Raw genomic sequence first — 16,420 nt, 5'->3', positions numbered from 1 at the left:
GAATTTGCTTACAGACTACAAAATGAGCTTATGTATATGTTAGATAGAAAATAAATGGCAAGGCATGCATAGGTGAAAGCATATTACCCAGCACAGTATTATACCAGTATGAGCTTACTATAGTATAGTAGCAAATTAAATGTGAACATGAAATCATTACTTTCTGGAAATGTATACATTTTTATTAAAAGGAAGTCTGTATAGGATACTGTGCATTATGGCAATAGTGTCATTGCAGCTAGAGACACAAAGCCAGGGCATGTCCTTCTGCAGGGAGGTAAAGGGTTACTGGTGACAGCTCTGCCTGCGTTTTCCCACGGCTGATCCTCCGGCCCCGCCTACCCCTGCATTGTGACGTCACACAGCTCCAGCAATACAGCAACCCACAGCCTGGCCGGTCTGGCCGCGGAGAGCTATCTGCTATTAGAGCGCCTGCGCAGAGCTATCTCCTCTGCAGCAACTGCGTGCTGAGCCCACGTCACTTGGTCAGACGATGTAGTCCTGCAGAGACTGTGAGCTGCTGCTGCTGAACACGTGAGCCTTCTGCTCTGCAGCAGTGTGCCCATGCAGCCATGTAATGTCACATACTATTGCTGTATCCCATGGGACTAGGCTGCTGCTACAGAGCTGTCATGTATGCTCTACAGCAGGGATGGGGAACCTTTGGCCCTCCAGCTGTTGCTGAACTACACATACCAGCATGCTCTGATACAGTTTTGCTACTTGGCCATGCTAAAACTGCTGCAAGGCATGCTGGGATGTGTAGTTCAACAACAGCTGGAGGGCCAAAGGTTCCCCATCCCTGCTCTACAGCAATGCAGCCATGTAATGCCATGGGATGTAGTTATGTGATCGACAGTCTGGAGACCGACCGTCACATATCCTCCCCCTGCATCCTGAACACACACAATACAGTCGGCATGCCGACTAGTAGGGACTACTCCCGTCCGGGAGTGTCGCTCGCCACCGAGCCTGCAGCGAGGTGAGCGCAGTGAGTCTGCAAGGGGCTGTGTTGCGCTCGCACCACGCTGGCATTCTGCGGCCGGGATCCTTGCGTCGTGATGCTGACTCCCGGGATCCTTGCAGCCGGTAACACGGCCCCAACCCAATGCCACATACTATTGCTGTATCCCATGGGAATAGGCTGCTGCTACAGAGCTGTCTTATGTTCTCTGAAGCAGTACGCCCATGCAGCCATGTAATATCACATACTATTGTTGTATCCCATGGGAATAGGCTGCTGCTACAGAGCTGTCATAGGTTCTCTGAAGCAGTATGCCCATGCAGCCATGTAATATCACATACTATTGTTGTATCCCATGGGAATAGGCTGCTGCTACAGAGCTGTCATAGGTTCTCTGAAGCAGTACGCCCATGCAGCCATGTAATATCACATACTATTGTTGTATCCCATGGGAATAGGCTGCTGCTACAGAGCTGTCTTATGTTCTCTGAAGCAGTACGCCCATGCAGCCATGTAATATCACATACTATTGTTGTATCCCATGGGAATAGGCTGCTGCTACAGAGCTGTCTTATGTTCTCTGAAGCAGTACGCCTATGCAGCCATGTAATATCACATACTATTGTTGTATCCCGTGGAATAGGTGGTGCTGTCCTGTTGTATAGGCAGAGACCCCAGTCAGGTTTGCAATGAGATATTTAGTACTATATGCCTCAGTCAGACAATACTAGCGTCAGGCTATGCTTGTATAATGTTATGTACTAGTCGTGTGGGTTTATGGGTCACTCTGTGTTCTATGATATTGGCATCCATCAATTGCAGGGTTACTATAATTGGGTTCCGGTCAGCATACCGGCGTTCGTAATGTACCAGTCGCAATACCGACACTGGCTGGAATGCCGATGTCAAGATCCTGGCATGGATCAAATGTCGGTTCTGGAATCCCGAATGTAAGTATGCCGGAGCTCCTTAGGGTCAGACCACTGGGGGAGATGTTAGGTTTAGGCTGCGGGATGAGGTGGGGGAGGAGGTTAGGTTTATGCTGTGAGGACGGGAGTTAGGGATAGGCACAAAGAGGGGGGGGGGGTTTAGGCTGTGGGTAGGGGATGTTAGTGTTAGGCACCACCAGGGAGGGTTAGGGTCAGGATGCGGGTAAGGAGGGTTAGGGGGTAGAAGAGGGGGGTTAGCATATTTACCTTCCAGGTGTCGGGATCCTGAAGGTAGGGATGCCGCTGTCGGGATTCTGACCGCCAGCATCCCAATCGTCGGGATCCCGATACCATCCCATTTAAATGGGTAGCCAGTGTCTGTATTGTGAAATTATCCTGGCACCCCAGTAATGACAGTGTTACATTATGCAGTGTTTCTAGTGCGGCATTCACTTGGTATTGTAACATTGTAGCACTATTGGTGAACTGCACATATCCAGTGCCTGCAGTGTGACATTACCTAGACAATATCTGGGAATGAGGTGATAATATAAGTTGATCATGTCAGTATTATATTATCAAGGCAACCAGTGCCTGCAGGGCAGTACGGATGGTCTAATGGTTAGCATTACTGCCTCACAGCACTGAGGTCATGGGTTTGATTCTCACCATGGCCCAACTGTGTGGAGTTTGTATATTCTCCCCGTACTTACGTGGGTTTCCTCCGGGTACTCCGGTTTCCTCCCACAATCCAAAAATATACTGGTAGGTTAATTTGATCCCAACAAAAATTACCTTAGCGTGAATGTGTGTGCATGTACATGTCGTAGGGAATATAGATTGTAAGCTCCACTGGGGCAGGGACTGATGTGAATGGCCAAATATTTTCTGGAAAGCGCTGCGGAATATGTGTGCGCTATATAAATAACTGGTAATAAATAATAATAAATAAATAAATTACCCTGGAACCCAGGAATATCAGTGTTATATTACCAATACACCCAGTGTTTGTACTACCCTCGCACCCAGTAATGTCAGTACTATAATGTCCATGCACCTAGTGTTTGCAGTGTGGAATACATATAGCACTGTAATACTGGAGCAGTGTGATATTACTATGGCACCCAGTGATGTCAGTGTTACGTTATCCAGTCACCCAGTGTTTGCAGTGTGGAATACATATAGCACTGTGATATTGGGGCAGTGTGATATTACTATGGCACCCAGTGATGTCAGTGTTATGTTATCCAGTCACCCAGTGTTTGCAGTGTGGAATACATATAGCACTGTGATATTGGGGCAGTGTGATATTACTATGGCACCCAGTAATGCCAATGTTATGTTATCCAGGCACCCAGTGTCTGCAGTGTGGAAAACATATAGCGCTGTAATATTGGAGCAGTGTGATATTATCCTAGCACGCAGTAAAGGCAGAATACTATTATCCATTCCTGGCACCCATGCTTCCAGTGTGGAATACATGTGGCACTGTAACATTGTGCAGTGTGATATTGTCCTGGCACCCAGTAATGCCAGTATTATATCATCCAGTGCTTGCAGTGTGTATCATGCAGTGTGTATCATCCAGTGCTTGCACTCTGTCACTGTAATACTGTAGCTGTATTATGTGAAATGTGGCATGTACACAGCACTTGTGGAAAACATGTCATTGTGTAACACTGCAGCCATGTGACGTGCACACATACAGTGAGGTCAGACGCATGGCACACGACTGTGATTGCAATTAGAGTACATTTCTTCCCTTGTGGGTTATGCAAAATACAACATGGAGGAATATAGGTCACAGGCAGCTCCTGTGCTGCAAGCCGGGGAAGGTGCCACCTGTCTCTGCCTGTGCATCCTACAGATCATTTTGCAGGCTGTCGGGGTCTTTTGCATAAGGAAAGCGTAAAAAATGCAAATGAATGTCCTGTGCCAGGCAGCCTGGGAGAGATAAGCCCACCATTGTCTGTGGTGATGACTCATCACCATCCTTACATGTCATAGGCACTAAGCTGGGCACACACATTGCTGTGCATGCACACCCCACCAGCTCTTTGTGTCCACACCACAGCCCCCACTGCAGGTGCCCCCTCGCTGTGGCACTGGCAACACCCTTCATCCTCCATCTGCATTTGCCTAAAATAAAAATATACTGTAACCTAATACACTGCCACCCCCCCCTCCCAGCGCCTCTAACCCTATCTCTGCTGCACAGCTCTCCAGGCAGCACCCATAAAGGGTTAAGTGACACCACCACCACCTCTACTTTACATGTCCAGGATGTCCCTGCTGCCAGGGGTGAAGAGGATGGTCAGGTGGTGGATGGGGCATGAATATTAATCAGCAGGCACCGTGACGTCGCAGTGACGTGGCTTCCGGGGTATTTAATGTGTTGCTGCAGTCACTGAGCCGGCATAAGGAGGAGAGGAGGGGGGTGAGAGAGGACATAGGGCAACAAGGGACCCAACAAGGACTGAGGCACCCTCAGAGCAGCTGCACAAGTCCCTCCACTCACCCCACACAGAGGACAGTAACACCACAAGTGCCACAGACCCTCCTCACAGCACACTGGCCAAGGAAGGTGCTCTATGTGGTGACTTTGTAACACTTTGTACAGAGAGAAGAGAAGAGAGACTATAGAACCCTCCTCATTGTAACCATATAGCAGGGAGCCGGCAGCAGCCTCCAGCCTGTACATAGTATATACCTGTATATATAGATCCATATAACATAGCCTCTATTGCATAGTAATATATTATCGCCCAGCAGCAGCATCAGAGTTCTGATCCCTGAGGGTGTCAATGGGGGATTACGGGTTCGGGCTGCTGCAGACGGCCGGGAGCGGTGCCGGCAGCGGGGGAGGCAGCGGCTTGTTCGGCGGGGGGGCAGCGTTCAGGGCCAGCAGCAACCAGTTCACCTCGTCCGCGGGCAGCGCCCTCTTCCTGCCCGGCTACCAGCAGGTGGTGCAGGACGAGCTGCTGCTGGGCATGAGCTGCGCCCCGGGGAAGCTCGGCAAGAACGGAGGAGGAGGAGGGGGGCACCACCACCACCACCACCAGGTCTCCCCGCTGCTGCTGCTGCCGCCCGGGCACAAGAGGAAGGACTTCTGCAGCAGCAGCTGCCCCCAGGAGAGCGCGGCGTTCAGGGAGGAGCTGAAGAAGCCGCCGGGGGAGGCTAGTCACGGCAGCAGTCAGGGATCGCCCAGAGCGGAGGATCTGGGTGTGGAGGGTCCGGACAAGCTGCTGCCAGCCTCCCCGTCCTCCTCCTCCTCGTCCTCCTCCTCCTGCTGCAGTGCTGGCTCGGCCGTGGTGGAGGTGGCTACAGCTAGGGAGGCTCATGCCACGGGCTCCCCTCCTCCTTCTCTGGGTCACCAGCTGCCAGTCAGGACCAAGATGCAGATGGAGGCACAGGGTGGGCACCTGCTGAGCGGGGGCAGCCCCTTCCCCGGATCCCCGGAGCTGCCCAGCAGCAGCAGCCAGAGCCCCGGGGCGCCCGGCTCCTCTCCCTCGCTGCCAGGCTTCGGCACCCCCTGGTCCGTGCAGACTTCTTCCCCTCCGCCGCCTCCCCCCCAGCAGCAGCCGGCTGCGCCCCACCCTGCCGGCCCCAACCTCAACTCCCTGCAGAGCCAGGAGCCTGACAGCTACTACCCCGGCATCCCCTCCTCCATCAACCCGGCCTTCTTCCACAGCTACTCCCAGGTCTCTGCCAACCCGTGCCCTGGGATGAACGTCCCCGGATTCAGCAGCCCTTTCTCGGCTCAGATCAGCATCACCCAGCAGCAACAGCAGCAGCAGAGCCGGAGGTCCCCGGTCAGCCCCCAGCTGAACCCCCAGCACCACCAGGCTGCAGCCTTCCTCCAGCAGAGGAACAACTACAACCACCATCAGGTAATGCAGAGCTCACACTGCCCTATGCCCAGCTGGCACATGCCATTAACCCTGTGGTGCCTACTGCCAAGTATAACAGCCCATTGTGTGTCTGGTCCACTGCATAGTAATGGGTCTGCCAGGCTCTGCATCCTGCTGGTGACACCTACATAGGCTGACATTGCCAAATGTGCTGCTTGTTTCTCATCTGAAAATAAGATATTGATAAATGCACCTACTGCAATGTGTATATGCATTTTGACCTGTATATATCTGTGTATGTAAATTATAGATATGTGTATGTAATATATATAGCAGAAACTCATTGTCACTTTCTACTGTCACATCCCCTGTGAGCCTATCAATTACCACAGTGTCTTATCTGGACAATGGACTCCAGTTTGTTCCAGCAACAGCAATTTCCAAGGATCTTATCACACCATTGGAAATTATGGTGTTGGGATGGCTGTTCTGTGAAATGTATGGTTCTTATCTTAAAAAAAAAAAAAAAAAAAAAGTGTTATGTTTCAGACAGGGGCATTTGAGGGCACATGATCCCATGCTCTTGTATTTCTCTATTCAGCCTATTCATTTTGGCCACGCTTAAGCAAAATGGGGTTTAGAACTGTCATGTACTGTAAGGTGGATCTCTCCAGCAGCTGCTTTGATGTGGAGCGATGCTAGGCCTTAATTACAATGCAGTGGGCTGCAATGGATGAAAATGACTGTTATTCAGTGTAGGAGAATTCCGCCCTGTCATACATTTATGGTAATAAATTCCATCTTTGACAGGCTTTCTTTGTAAGAAGCAAAGCTATTTAAGCACAAGATGGCGTAACAATGGTTCTGTACGAAATTGGATTTCCTGCAGTGCATTTGTACGCTCTTGTGTTCCATTTGTTTCATTAAAAATACATTCTCCAGTTTGTGGGTTTTTAATGGTGCAGGAAGCTTTCATTATAATGCATGAAACACATTTTTATCTGCCCACCTCGGGCATTGCTGATTTTCGGCCTTTGGCACTGCCATTTTGTGTATGCTCGGCGTATGCAACCTTTGTCGCAGGATTACAGGAGCAAAATGTAGCCTGTATTTTGCCTATAGAAGTGCAGCCTCTACTAAATTGCTTGTTCGGCTTCTACAGAATGCGGTGTTGGCTTAATAAATGCAAAATAGAGTATGTGTTTGAATTATGGTTTTTGCGTCATAATTATTTCATGTAAACATGTTGCTAGATATAGCACAACAGCATGCATAATGAGCATGTGACTCTGAATAAGTTAATTAACATGTGTACTGGAGGCTTGCTGCAGTGGAATAATTGACTTTCGGTATAATAAGTAGTGTGTGGTGTTTTTTTTTTCTTCCTGTTACTGAATGCTCAAAATGTTTAGGTCTTTGTAATTACTAATGGGTAGGTTCTGTAAGCTGCTGTCTTCATGCTGCACATAGTATCTCTGCTAAAGCAGCTAGCTTCACCACCAGATCTTTGTTCATGTCCAATAATGGACTGTCATATCGTATAACTATATGATTTCTGTGCAGCCTCTTGGTGGCCATGAGTGTGAACCCTCTTCCATGTGTTGTGACAAATGACACTAACCTAATGAAGTAAAAAGCATAACAAAACAAATTTGCGTGTTTGCCTCCTCTCCCATCTCGGAACCTTGTTTTGTGACCTTTATAATGACACAGTTTTAGTACATACCATACCAAATTAAGTTGAACCTAGCCCTTTGTCTGATGTCTTCTTTAATTTTATTATATATGCACTGAACATGTTACTGGAAATTAAAATATATATATATTTTTTAGTTCTTTATGAATAGATCTGTTCAGCTTGAGCATGCTATTGATATGAGGGGCTTTTTCCGTACGTTGCATTGCAGAGTTTGAAGTCCTCTCCGTCAGCAGAGGGATTAAATGGCATCGAGAGTCCGAAATGGAACAAGGGAGCATAAAGCCCTTAATACCCCAATTGTTTTCTTTTTGCTATGTTTTGCTGAGGTATATTTTACATGGTGGAAATTGACGTCATGATCTGGTGTACTCTCTGAATAGTAATTATTGCTTGTGTGTGATATTGTGTCTTTTCCAGCATGTTGGGAAATATTAAATTACCATACTGTCATAGGATTGAAACATTTTTAAAGGCACAGTAACGCCCCCTTTTTTTTTTTTTTTTTTTTACTCGTTCACCCTATGATGTATAAAATGGGCTTATCAAGATATTGTATAAAATTATGAATATTCAGTGACCGTCCTTACGATAAATAGTATGAGTTCTTGTTGCATTTCAAAATAAGACCTTCCCTTATGTGTGCGCTAAATATTACCATCTCCCCTTGGCTCTATATGCACCACTACCCTTCCATACTGCAGGTAAACGTGCTTTACTTTCTTATCAGGCATTTGTTTAGCAGGGAGGGTGATGGGGAAGAAAGAGGTTGGGGGAGCAGTAGGGGACTTTGAGGACCACTCATGGATGCCTGCTGTATGCCCACAAACTTGGAATCTGACCTTTTTTTTTTTTTTTTTTAACGTTCGCTTTCTTGTGTGCCCCCTAATAAATAAATAGCGTCTAAGAAACAAGTGTACCTTTTTGTGTCTAAAGCACATTTCATCATCATGCAATCACTTATGGTTTGGGAACTATGTATTTGTGATGCACAGGCCCAAAATGGACTCCGTTGGTTACATTATTATCAGCCCACTGTCCTTACACATTATGGTCTTTGTCTTCTTATTGTTACCCTCCGTCTACAAACAAAATGAAAGGGCCTTCTTGTGAAAACTGGGTGATGAGATATATACTGGGTGATGTCTCTGCTTACAGTAGCCATTGAATGACTGGGTACCGCTGGCAACACTCTGTACTAACCAGCCGGTGGTAGTTTTTTTATAAATAGGGGAGAACCCTATATATCTGGTCGTCTTTTTTTTTTTTTTTCCTCTCTCTATAGGAAGGTCTTTTCTTATCTTTAAAAAAATGTAAATCCAAAAACAAATTATATTGCATTTTAAACTTTCAGATTGTGTCCTCTGAACTTTGTTGGATTGCTTACAGTCAATACTTGTTAAATGGTCAACAAAAAAATAAGTATCGATCGGTTTCTTTTTGTCAGAATAAAAGAGCATTTGTGTCATTCTGCTGTCTGTTCTGTTATCTTAAATCTAGATGTTAGTCACTTTGCTTTTAGTGGTTCTCCTTTTTAATGTCTTATCTATAATTCAGGTATATGTTGCACGTCTGAATAATTTTGGATCTATACCAAAAACGGGAGGCGAGACTAGAGTCATTCATGGATTGTAATCCCTTTTGAGTTTAACGCTTATCATAGGTCAAGAATAGAAATACATAAAGGTACATGACCGCTGTGGTCTTAGAAGGGTTTTAAAAAATATGCCTTGCTGTATATGGTGAGTTGGCCCTAAAGAGAGATTCTGCATGTAGTTTCTTTCCCAGTTGATCAATTATGCATATGACAACGCAGCCTGTACCATGGTCCTACAAATACATCATACAACACATGTCATTTTCCCCATCATGCTAAAGGGGTGTTTGTGAACGCTGGCTATGAATGCACTAAGGATCACAGTGCCGTCTTTGGATGTTTGTCTGTGTGAAGATCTTCCTGCATTATGCATGCTGCTGACAGTGTCTGTCATATGATGTGCTGAGAGTTATGTTTTTATCCTCTAGCTCTTGAGTCATCCATATAAAGATCACTACAGTGCAAAGAACAATCTTCTGTCTTTGGTTTTTGTCGGTACAGCAATTAACTTTCAGTGCAGCAGAGTTTCAGCATTGCTTTTCCACCCTGCATGAGTAAACCCTGCTACAGTACCTCTAGGTTTCTTTCAATCAATAGAAACCTACAATTATCTGCCATCTTTATATGTAGCAAAGTGCATTGTGGAATTTATCGATTCATCATAGTTACCATTAGGTATGCATGTCAAGAGAATGTGTCCAGTTTGAACAGATTAACTGTACATACACACAGCCGTTGTTGGTGTTTTATACTGTGTATATACATTGACAACATACATCATTTATAGTACAAGAGCCAACCATCCCATACATGAATCTGATCTCTCTCTGGAGAGAAAACAAGTATGGCTGCATGTCATGTGATGGTGGATAGCAGTGAGAGGATGTCACAGTGCAGTTAGAGCTCAGAGGGGTGTTCCAAAGCATCGCTTCTAATATTATGTACCGTGAGACTGTTCTTGTCATGGTAGTTCATGGCACCCTGTGTGGTTATGTCGTCAATAGCAGCCTGAAATAACAAACCAAGGAGAAATGGTAATCGCAAAATCTTATTATAGCCTGCCAGTCTATACCAGTCTATACCAGTTTAAAATTATAAATTAATTTTGAGGTTTTATTCACTTGTAACTTCCTTTGCAAAATCTATACTGTCATCCCAATTATGTATCATGTACTTTATGTTTTTGGTAGGGGGGGGAATAGGCTGTCCTCCAGATTGGAAGGTGTCTGTCCCTTTGGTGAACCTTTTTAATTGTGTAGCACTGTGTATAACTATGAAGATATGTCAGGAGTATATTTGCTTTGGAAGTAAATCAAATTAGTAAACCATAAACCATAATTGCTTTCAGATTAACCCACAACTAATAAAGTTACTTGTGTTACTTGTGTTAACTTTTAATGGCCTTATTTATTATACTTAATATACAAAGCTTCCCTTGCTGTAGTAGATTGTAAGCTTGCAAGCAGGGCCTTCCTACCTCTGTGACGGTTTGTTATTACCCAGTTTTGTTCCATCATTGTTTCCAATTGTAAAGCGCAACGGAATTTGCTGCGCTATATAAGAAACTGTTAATATGAAAAAAGTATAATTTATTAAGTCCTTTTACGTGTTTCTTTATCGTCTGACTACGGACCTTTAATGTATACCTGCATTAGTAAAGTAGCAGCAGCCATTTTGTGGAGGATACCAATATTCACATACCTACTTTGAATGCCTCGGTGTGTTACCAATACTGGATCATCTCACACCTATGCTTTGCTACAGGAGCCGCACAATTGAGGGGCACATTTTTTTTTCCTGAGAGTCTGTGTCGTATATGTTAGAGATTACCCTGTGAGTGGCTGCTGTCAATAGACCTTCTAGCTTCAAGTTTTTAATATATCCATTTGGCCGTGCTACAGCTCCACAGCCAGCTAAAAAAAAAAAAAAAAATCCCTGATGATCCTTTAATCCTCCACATTAATTTTAGTTACTGTTGCAAACTAATTGCCCCTCCCCGTCCATGTCAGACATTTGTACACAGAATTCGCTTGGGCTAGGTTTCAAATATTTCTTATGCCGAGCCAGAGAGGGTTTTAGTTTTCGTTAAGTCTTTATTCTTTGGCAGCCCACACAAGCTTGATAATGGTCTGTTATCAATGGGTGACGTTTAGCAGTACAGCCGCAGCATTTTATTTTAGGATAAGGAACCATTTTTTAGTCTCTGGGGTGTGACGTGCTGACATGAATTCAGTCCTTCTTCACTGCAGAATGAGAGATACCTTATATGTCTGTATGATGTTGCTGTGGATTTAATAGAGACTTTCTCGGGTCTGTAACATCGGAGTATAATGTTTCACTTAAGCTTGAGCAGAAAAGTATGTATGCCAGTGCAGGGATTGAAGTGCTTGAAAGCTGTGCCTTGTTTTGTCTGCAGGTTAAATGGAGCTCCCCGGCGTCCAGTTTCCCTTGAGCAGGGGTGAAACAACATTTAGTTTGTTCCAAGTGCTCTTTTGGGAGGTCATACTCCTTTGGGGGAAGATGTGTTAAAGGAGAATTGCGGGAAGTCTTGGGTAAACCTGCATTTTTCTGAGGATTTCAGCATTTGTATATTAGCCCTCGTTTGCATATACAGGGATTAGCAGCAGGTATTGGTGGTATCTGCTGCGGTTCCTCTAGTTTCTGTCAGCAGAGCAGTCCTTACAGGTTTCTGTGGGGACTGCGATCTGGTTAACTCTGCTAATGCCGTCATTTCATGGTGTTTACCATTGTTGCCTAATGGCTACCATTGCAAGTGTTTCTGCAAAGTGGTCATTTCGATCTCTTTAAGATAATGGCCTCGTGCATACATGCAGCCCGATGGCTACAGCATGTGCATTACATAGATCTGCTCTGAAACCTGGAAGTATAATATCTTTGCTGTCTTCTATATCTTATTAATACAAGGGTAGTTCAATAAGTAACAAGACCTCTCACGTGTGTAATGTTTTCTATTTCATTCTTATTTCCTGCCAGGCCAGAGCAGGTAGACCACTGCTTCCCCTCATGCCATTAGACTGCGTATCATGTCAGTCATACTGTTCTAACCTCAGCTGTAAGATGGCGGAGCTGGTGGAAACATGGTCAGACATTGAGGTGTGTAGTGTGATCAGATTTCTGCGTCTAAAGGGCGACTCAGCGGCTGAAGCTCATCGCCAACTTGTTGAGTTGTACAGTGATAACGTCCTGTCACGGGAACAGGTTTAGGTTTGTGCACTGCCTTTGATATTGGCAGGACAGACGTTCAAGGTGAGCAGGGATCCGGCTGGCCACAGGCAGTGCATCAAACCAAACCCTGTTTCCATGGCGATGTTATTACCATAAACCTCTGCAGCATACAAAAGGAGAGATGTAGTAAGAAGTGGAGAAGTTGCCCATAGCAACCAATCCACTTTAAGGTAGCATATGCCAAGTACATTCTATAAAATGATAAGTAGAATCTGATTGGCTGTTAAGAGCAAATTCTCTATTTGTCTGCTTTTTCACTGTTTACACTGCTTGATATTTTCCCCGCATAGTTTGTCACAGTACTTATGTAGTGGTAAAAATTACCATACATTCACATTGTGCTGTACAAGGGTCAGGTTTAAGTTTTATAAGCGTGTCACTTTTTGCCCATTCTGTATTTTTCCAGAGTGACCTTTTCTCTGTTACAGAGGTCTCCCAATGTGCTTTCTAAATGTTCTCTGTACCTGAAGGAATCTTGGTGTAAATTATGTATGGATTTTGGATAAAATGTAAATTTGGCATAACTTTATGGAGCTAGAGCTGTGTAATGTAAGCTCATTAGGCATGGATGTCCATGCTCGCTCTCATTTATGGATTATGGGAGTAAAATGTTCACCTACCAGAAACCTCAGATCATTGTATGCCTCAGCAATCATTCTAGATCTTTCCTAGTACATTGATGGCATACACTGTAATGAATATTGTATAATCTCCCAAAATGGCTGTCTATATGCAGGTCCACTTTAACGACCAAAAGTGATCACACCATAATAAACTAGGGAGATACCAACTCTAGAAAGTACAGCTGTGGATTGTGGTTCCAGCAGCCATACTGCATGCTGTTCACAATACGTATAATCGTTGTGCATTTGAGCTCAGTGGGTTTATGTGTTTAGTATCAATTTAATCTCTGATGCCTACTTTGGGGGCTGTTTAATGGGTGCCCGCTGGCAGCAATTCAGTTGTGTCGCTGTGTGAGCAGAAATGTGCGAAAAGTGGGTGCCCAAGCGGGACTTTTGGCGTAGCGGGCAGCACTTTATTCTGTTTTGCATGGCTAAACTCAGCACTTCTGGGCGCCATTAAACAATGGAGACCAAACAATTTATATACCACCCCGTCTAAGGTGATGGGGAAATGGGTAAATGAAATTATGGGAGTCCATTAAACAAGAGAATCACCCCAAATGTGTCTTATGTATGTCTTAATTCTAGGCTTTCATGATTTCTTGCCATACCCTCTGGCTTCTTAGAAAGATCTTCCCATGTATAAAAGAACATGTTTATGTAGGTGTGTATGTTTGTGCATATGTACATACATGTCTTGGACATGTAATTTGCTGGGAAGCTTGCTGTTCCTTTCTTCCCCACCTTCCCATTTCTCTACCTCTATCCCTCCCGTCTCCCCCTATTCTTCTAACTACTGTCTCTACACTTTTCTTACCTCATTATTGGTTTTCTTGTCTCCTAAGTCTTTTCTGTTCCCCGTCTCTCCTTTTTTCTCAGTGGGCAGTGAACCTGTGCCATGGCATTGCTGGCTATTGTGGCTGCAGGATGAATGATAGGTCGAAGCTGGTTGTGATAGACAACTTCTCTACTTTATCTCTATTGAAGGTTTGATACATCTCCCCGGCTGTCTGTATAGGGGGAATTAAGTTGGTGGCATAGGGTACAAATTGCCGTTGCCACAGTGTTTAAATGCCAGCAACGGCAACCTGTCCTTCGCCTGGCCGATTCGCTCCTCTGGGGTAGCGAACAGTTATGTGCGACATCCCACTGCTGCACATATTCTGCCAGGTGAACAATTCACCAGCAATTGAATTCCCTCTATGTGCGGGCTGTATCAAGTATCGCACCCTGTCCTATTCACATCCGTAACAAGATTTTGTAACTCTTGTTCCAACAATACTTATCTTCCTATATAGAGCTGTACAGGCAAATAATTGAGTTTTGGGTTTATGGCCCAGGAGTCTCAATGCACATGTTGTGGGGAACAAAGATGGTATAAGCTCTAGAAATGTACACTTTCTGGAGCTTGCTGCCTATACCCACATTGCAATCCCAGAAATCCAATGGGGCTTGCTGTGCTACAGGTTCTCAGCAGATATCACCAGTTATCTGCTAGGTACCGTTATAATACATATGGGAATCCATATATATTTATTTATTAACCGTTTCCTGTATAGCTTAGCATATTCTGTTGCGCTTTACAATTGATATTGCAGTAAACCTCAAAGTGTGCATTATTCTGAGGTTTTACAGCATTATACATTTTGATACAACCCTGCCTTCTCTATGGATGTACCAAAGAAGATTCTGTAGTAAATCCTTTAAAAACTGCACTCTCCGTGGTTTTACCGCAGTACATACAGATCCTCATATTGATTTAAAAGTCCCACGGCAGAGCAAGCCACCTAGGATTTTATGGAGCTGCAATGTGTCCGAATGCATCAAGCTCCCAATATAATGTGTAATATTGTATATCTTATTATTTTTATATATAATGTAAACCCTATGTAGCCATTTTATTTGTTCTCTCAAAAAGAGGTGGGGCCATATCTCAAAGCAGCTACATTGCAGATAAGGAGCATATCATCTTGCTTATACAGAAGCCATGAAAAGAATATAGTGCTTTTTAAACCTAATGACTTCTGTATTAAGTCCCATCCCGTCTGAAGTCTATTAAATACTTTGCGCATTGGCTGTGTATATTCTCTTACGCTGTATAACATGGCAGAGGCAAAGCTTTTCATTTGCAAGGTCTTACAGATGCAATCATCCATGTTATTTTGGACAGGTCCGTTTCATAGGGTCACATTCTGCTGACCCTAACATTGGTATTTGTTCCCGCAGATACTTTCCCAGTATGTAAAGGCCCCCTGCAGCAGAATTGGATTTCCTATTAGTATTCATAGAGAGTGTGAAGGTGACCATTGAGGAGCAAGGTTATATGGATGTAAATACGTTGTGTGTAACAATGGAATCTGCGCTCAGCCAGCTGTGACCTTTTGCCCTATGAACTGCAGTATGTTTCATGTAATAAGATAAATGTGATTAGACTGACAAATCACCGCACGCCGACCCATATTATGTAATATATCTATATGTGATGTAGAATTGTCAGGAGGCATATGTGGCTTCTGTCTATTAATGAATGTGCTAATGTACATTGAAGGCCATTTTCACCAATCTGTAGTCTTTTAGTAAATCACCTGTCCAGTCTGATTGTAATTTTCTTTTACACACAGCAGCCCTGTTCTTACTGTAGTCTTACGCCTGCCCTACTAATACCCCTTTCACACCGCACAAATAACCCGGTATCGACCCGGCATATTGCTGGGTCGACGCAGGTCGGCGTGCGGTGTGAAAGGGGCATATCCGAAATCCCGGGTCGCCTGACCCGGCAATTCAACCCGGGTATAAAGCAGTGTTATACCCGGGTTGAATACCGGGTCAGTGGCTGCGTAAACGGGCTCCCGGGTCGATGCAACCCGGGACCCGTTTACTAGATAGGGAGAGGTGGCGCGGAGATGATCTCATCTCCCAGAGCCACCTCCGCCCCCGGCACCGGCTCCGCCCCCGCTGCTATGGCAACCCACCCGGCATATTGCCGGGTCGGGAAAGCCTGCAGCAGCTGCCAATGTCGGATCCCACCCGGGAAGGACCCGCTTCCAATTCCCGGTTGGGATCCGGCATTGGCAGTGTGAAAGGGGTATAATAGAAGCATACATTCCTAGGGATCAATCCAAATAGGTGCGAGTTGGGTCCTGCGAACCGCTCTCATGGTGAACTCGCTCTGTGAATTACATTTGCAATCCAATTCCAAACTTGCGTTGATTTTTCTAGATCTAATTCACGTGTTTTAGTTTTTAATTTTGTACACATCCCCCTGAGTAAGGGAAAAGGAAGGGAAAATCATTATTTTAAAATAAAAATATCTGGGCACAGTGCAGTACCTGTGGTTACGTCCATCTTAATGAACAATCACGTGTTTGGAGAGAATTAATTAGCATAATTTGGCCAATAAAGACTTGTCTGTTTCCAGATGAATTTCTCTCAGAAGCTCAATAATGGGTTAAATGATGTGGCCACATGGAAGTGCTGTACTGATAGGAGAGGGGTATTTGAACTTGGCAGATGA

The 16,420-nt window shown here is 44.8% G+C and overlaps 1 protein-coding gene across 5 annotated transcripts in view; it reads left to right on the top strand.

The window, feature by feature from the left end:
* The first annotated feature begins 4,286 nt into the window (after positions 1-4,286).
* The window catches only part of CPEB2 (cytoplasmic polyadenylation element binding protein 2), a 155,167-nt gene continuing 143,033 nt past the window's right edge, over positions 4,287-16,420 (top strand). For 2 of the 5 annotated variants that reach the window (XM_063922832.1, XM_063922824.1), the window contains exon 1: positions 4,287-5,783. In XM_063922832.1, coding sequence (XP_063778902.1) covers positions 4,698-5,783 — 1,086 coding nt within the window. In that variant the 5' untranslated portion in view covers positions 4,287-4,697. Of the gene's footprint in view, positions 5,784-11,352; positions 11,395-16,420 lie in introns of those variants that run through there. The other 3 variants (XM_063922842.1, XM_063922831.1, XM_063922853.1) reach the window with 2 other exon arrangements.

Source organism: Pseudophryne corroboree, chromosome 1 (genome assembly GCF_028390025.1).
Source record: "Pseudophryne corroboree isolate aPseCor3 chromosome 1, aPseCor3.hap2, whole genome shotgun sequence".
NCBI classification, from domain to species: domain Eukaryota; kingdom Metazoa; phylum Chordata; class Amphibia; order Anura; family Myobatrachidae; genus Pseudophryne; species Pseudophryne corroboree.
The sequence above is the reverse complement of the archived record's forward strand: the minus strand, read 5'-3'. Positions and strand labels throughout refer to the sequence as shown.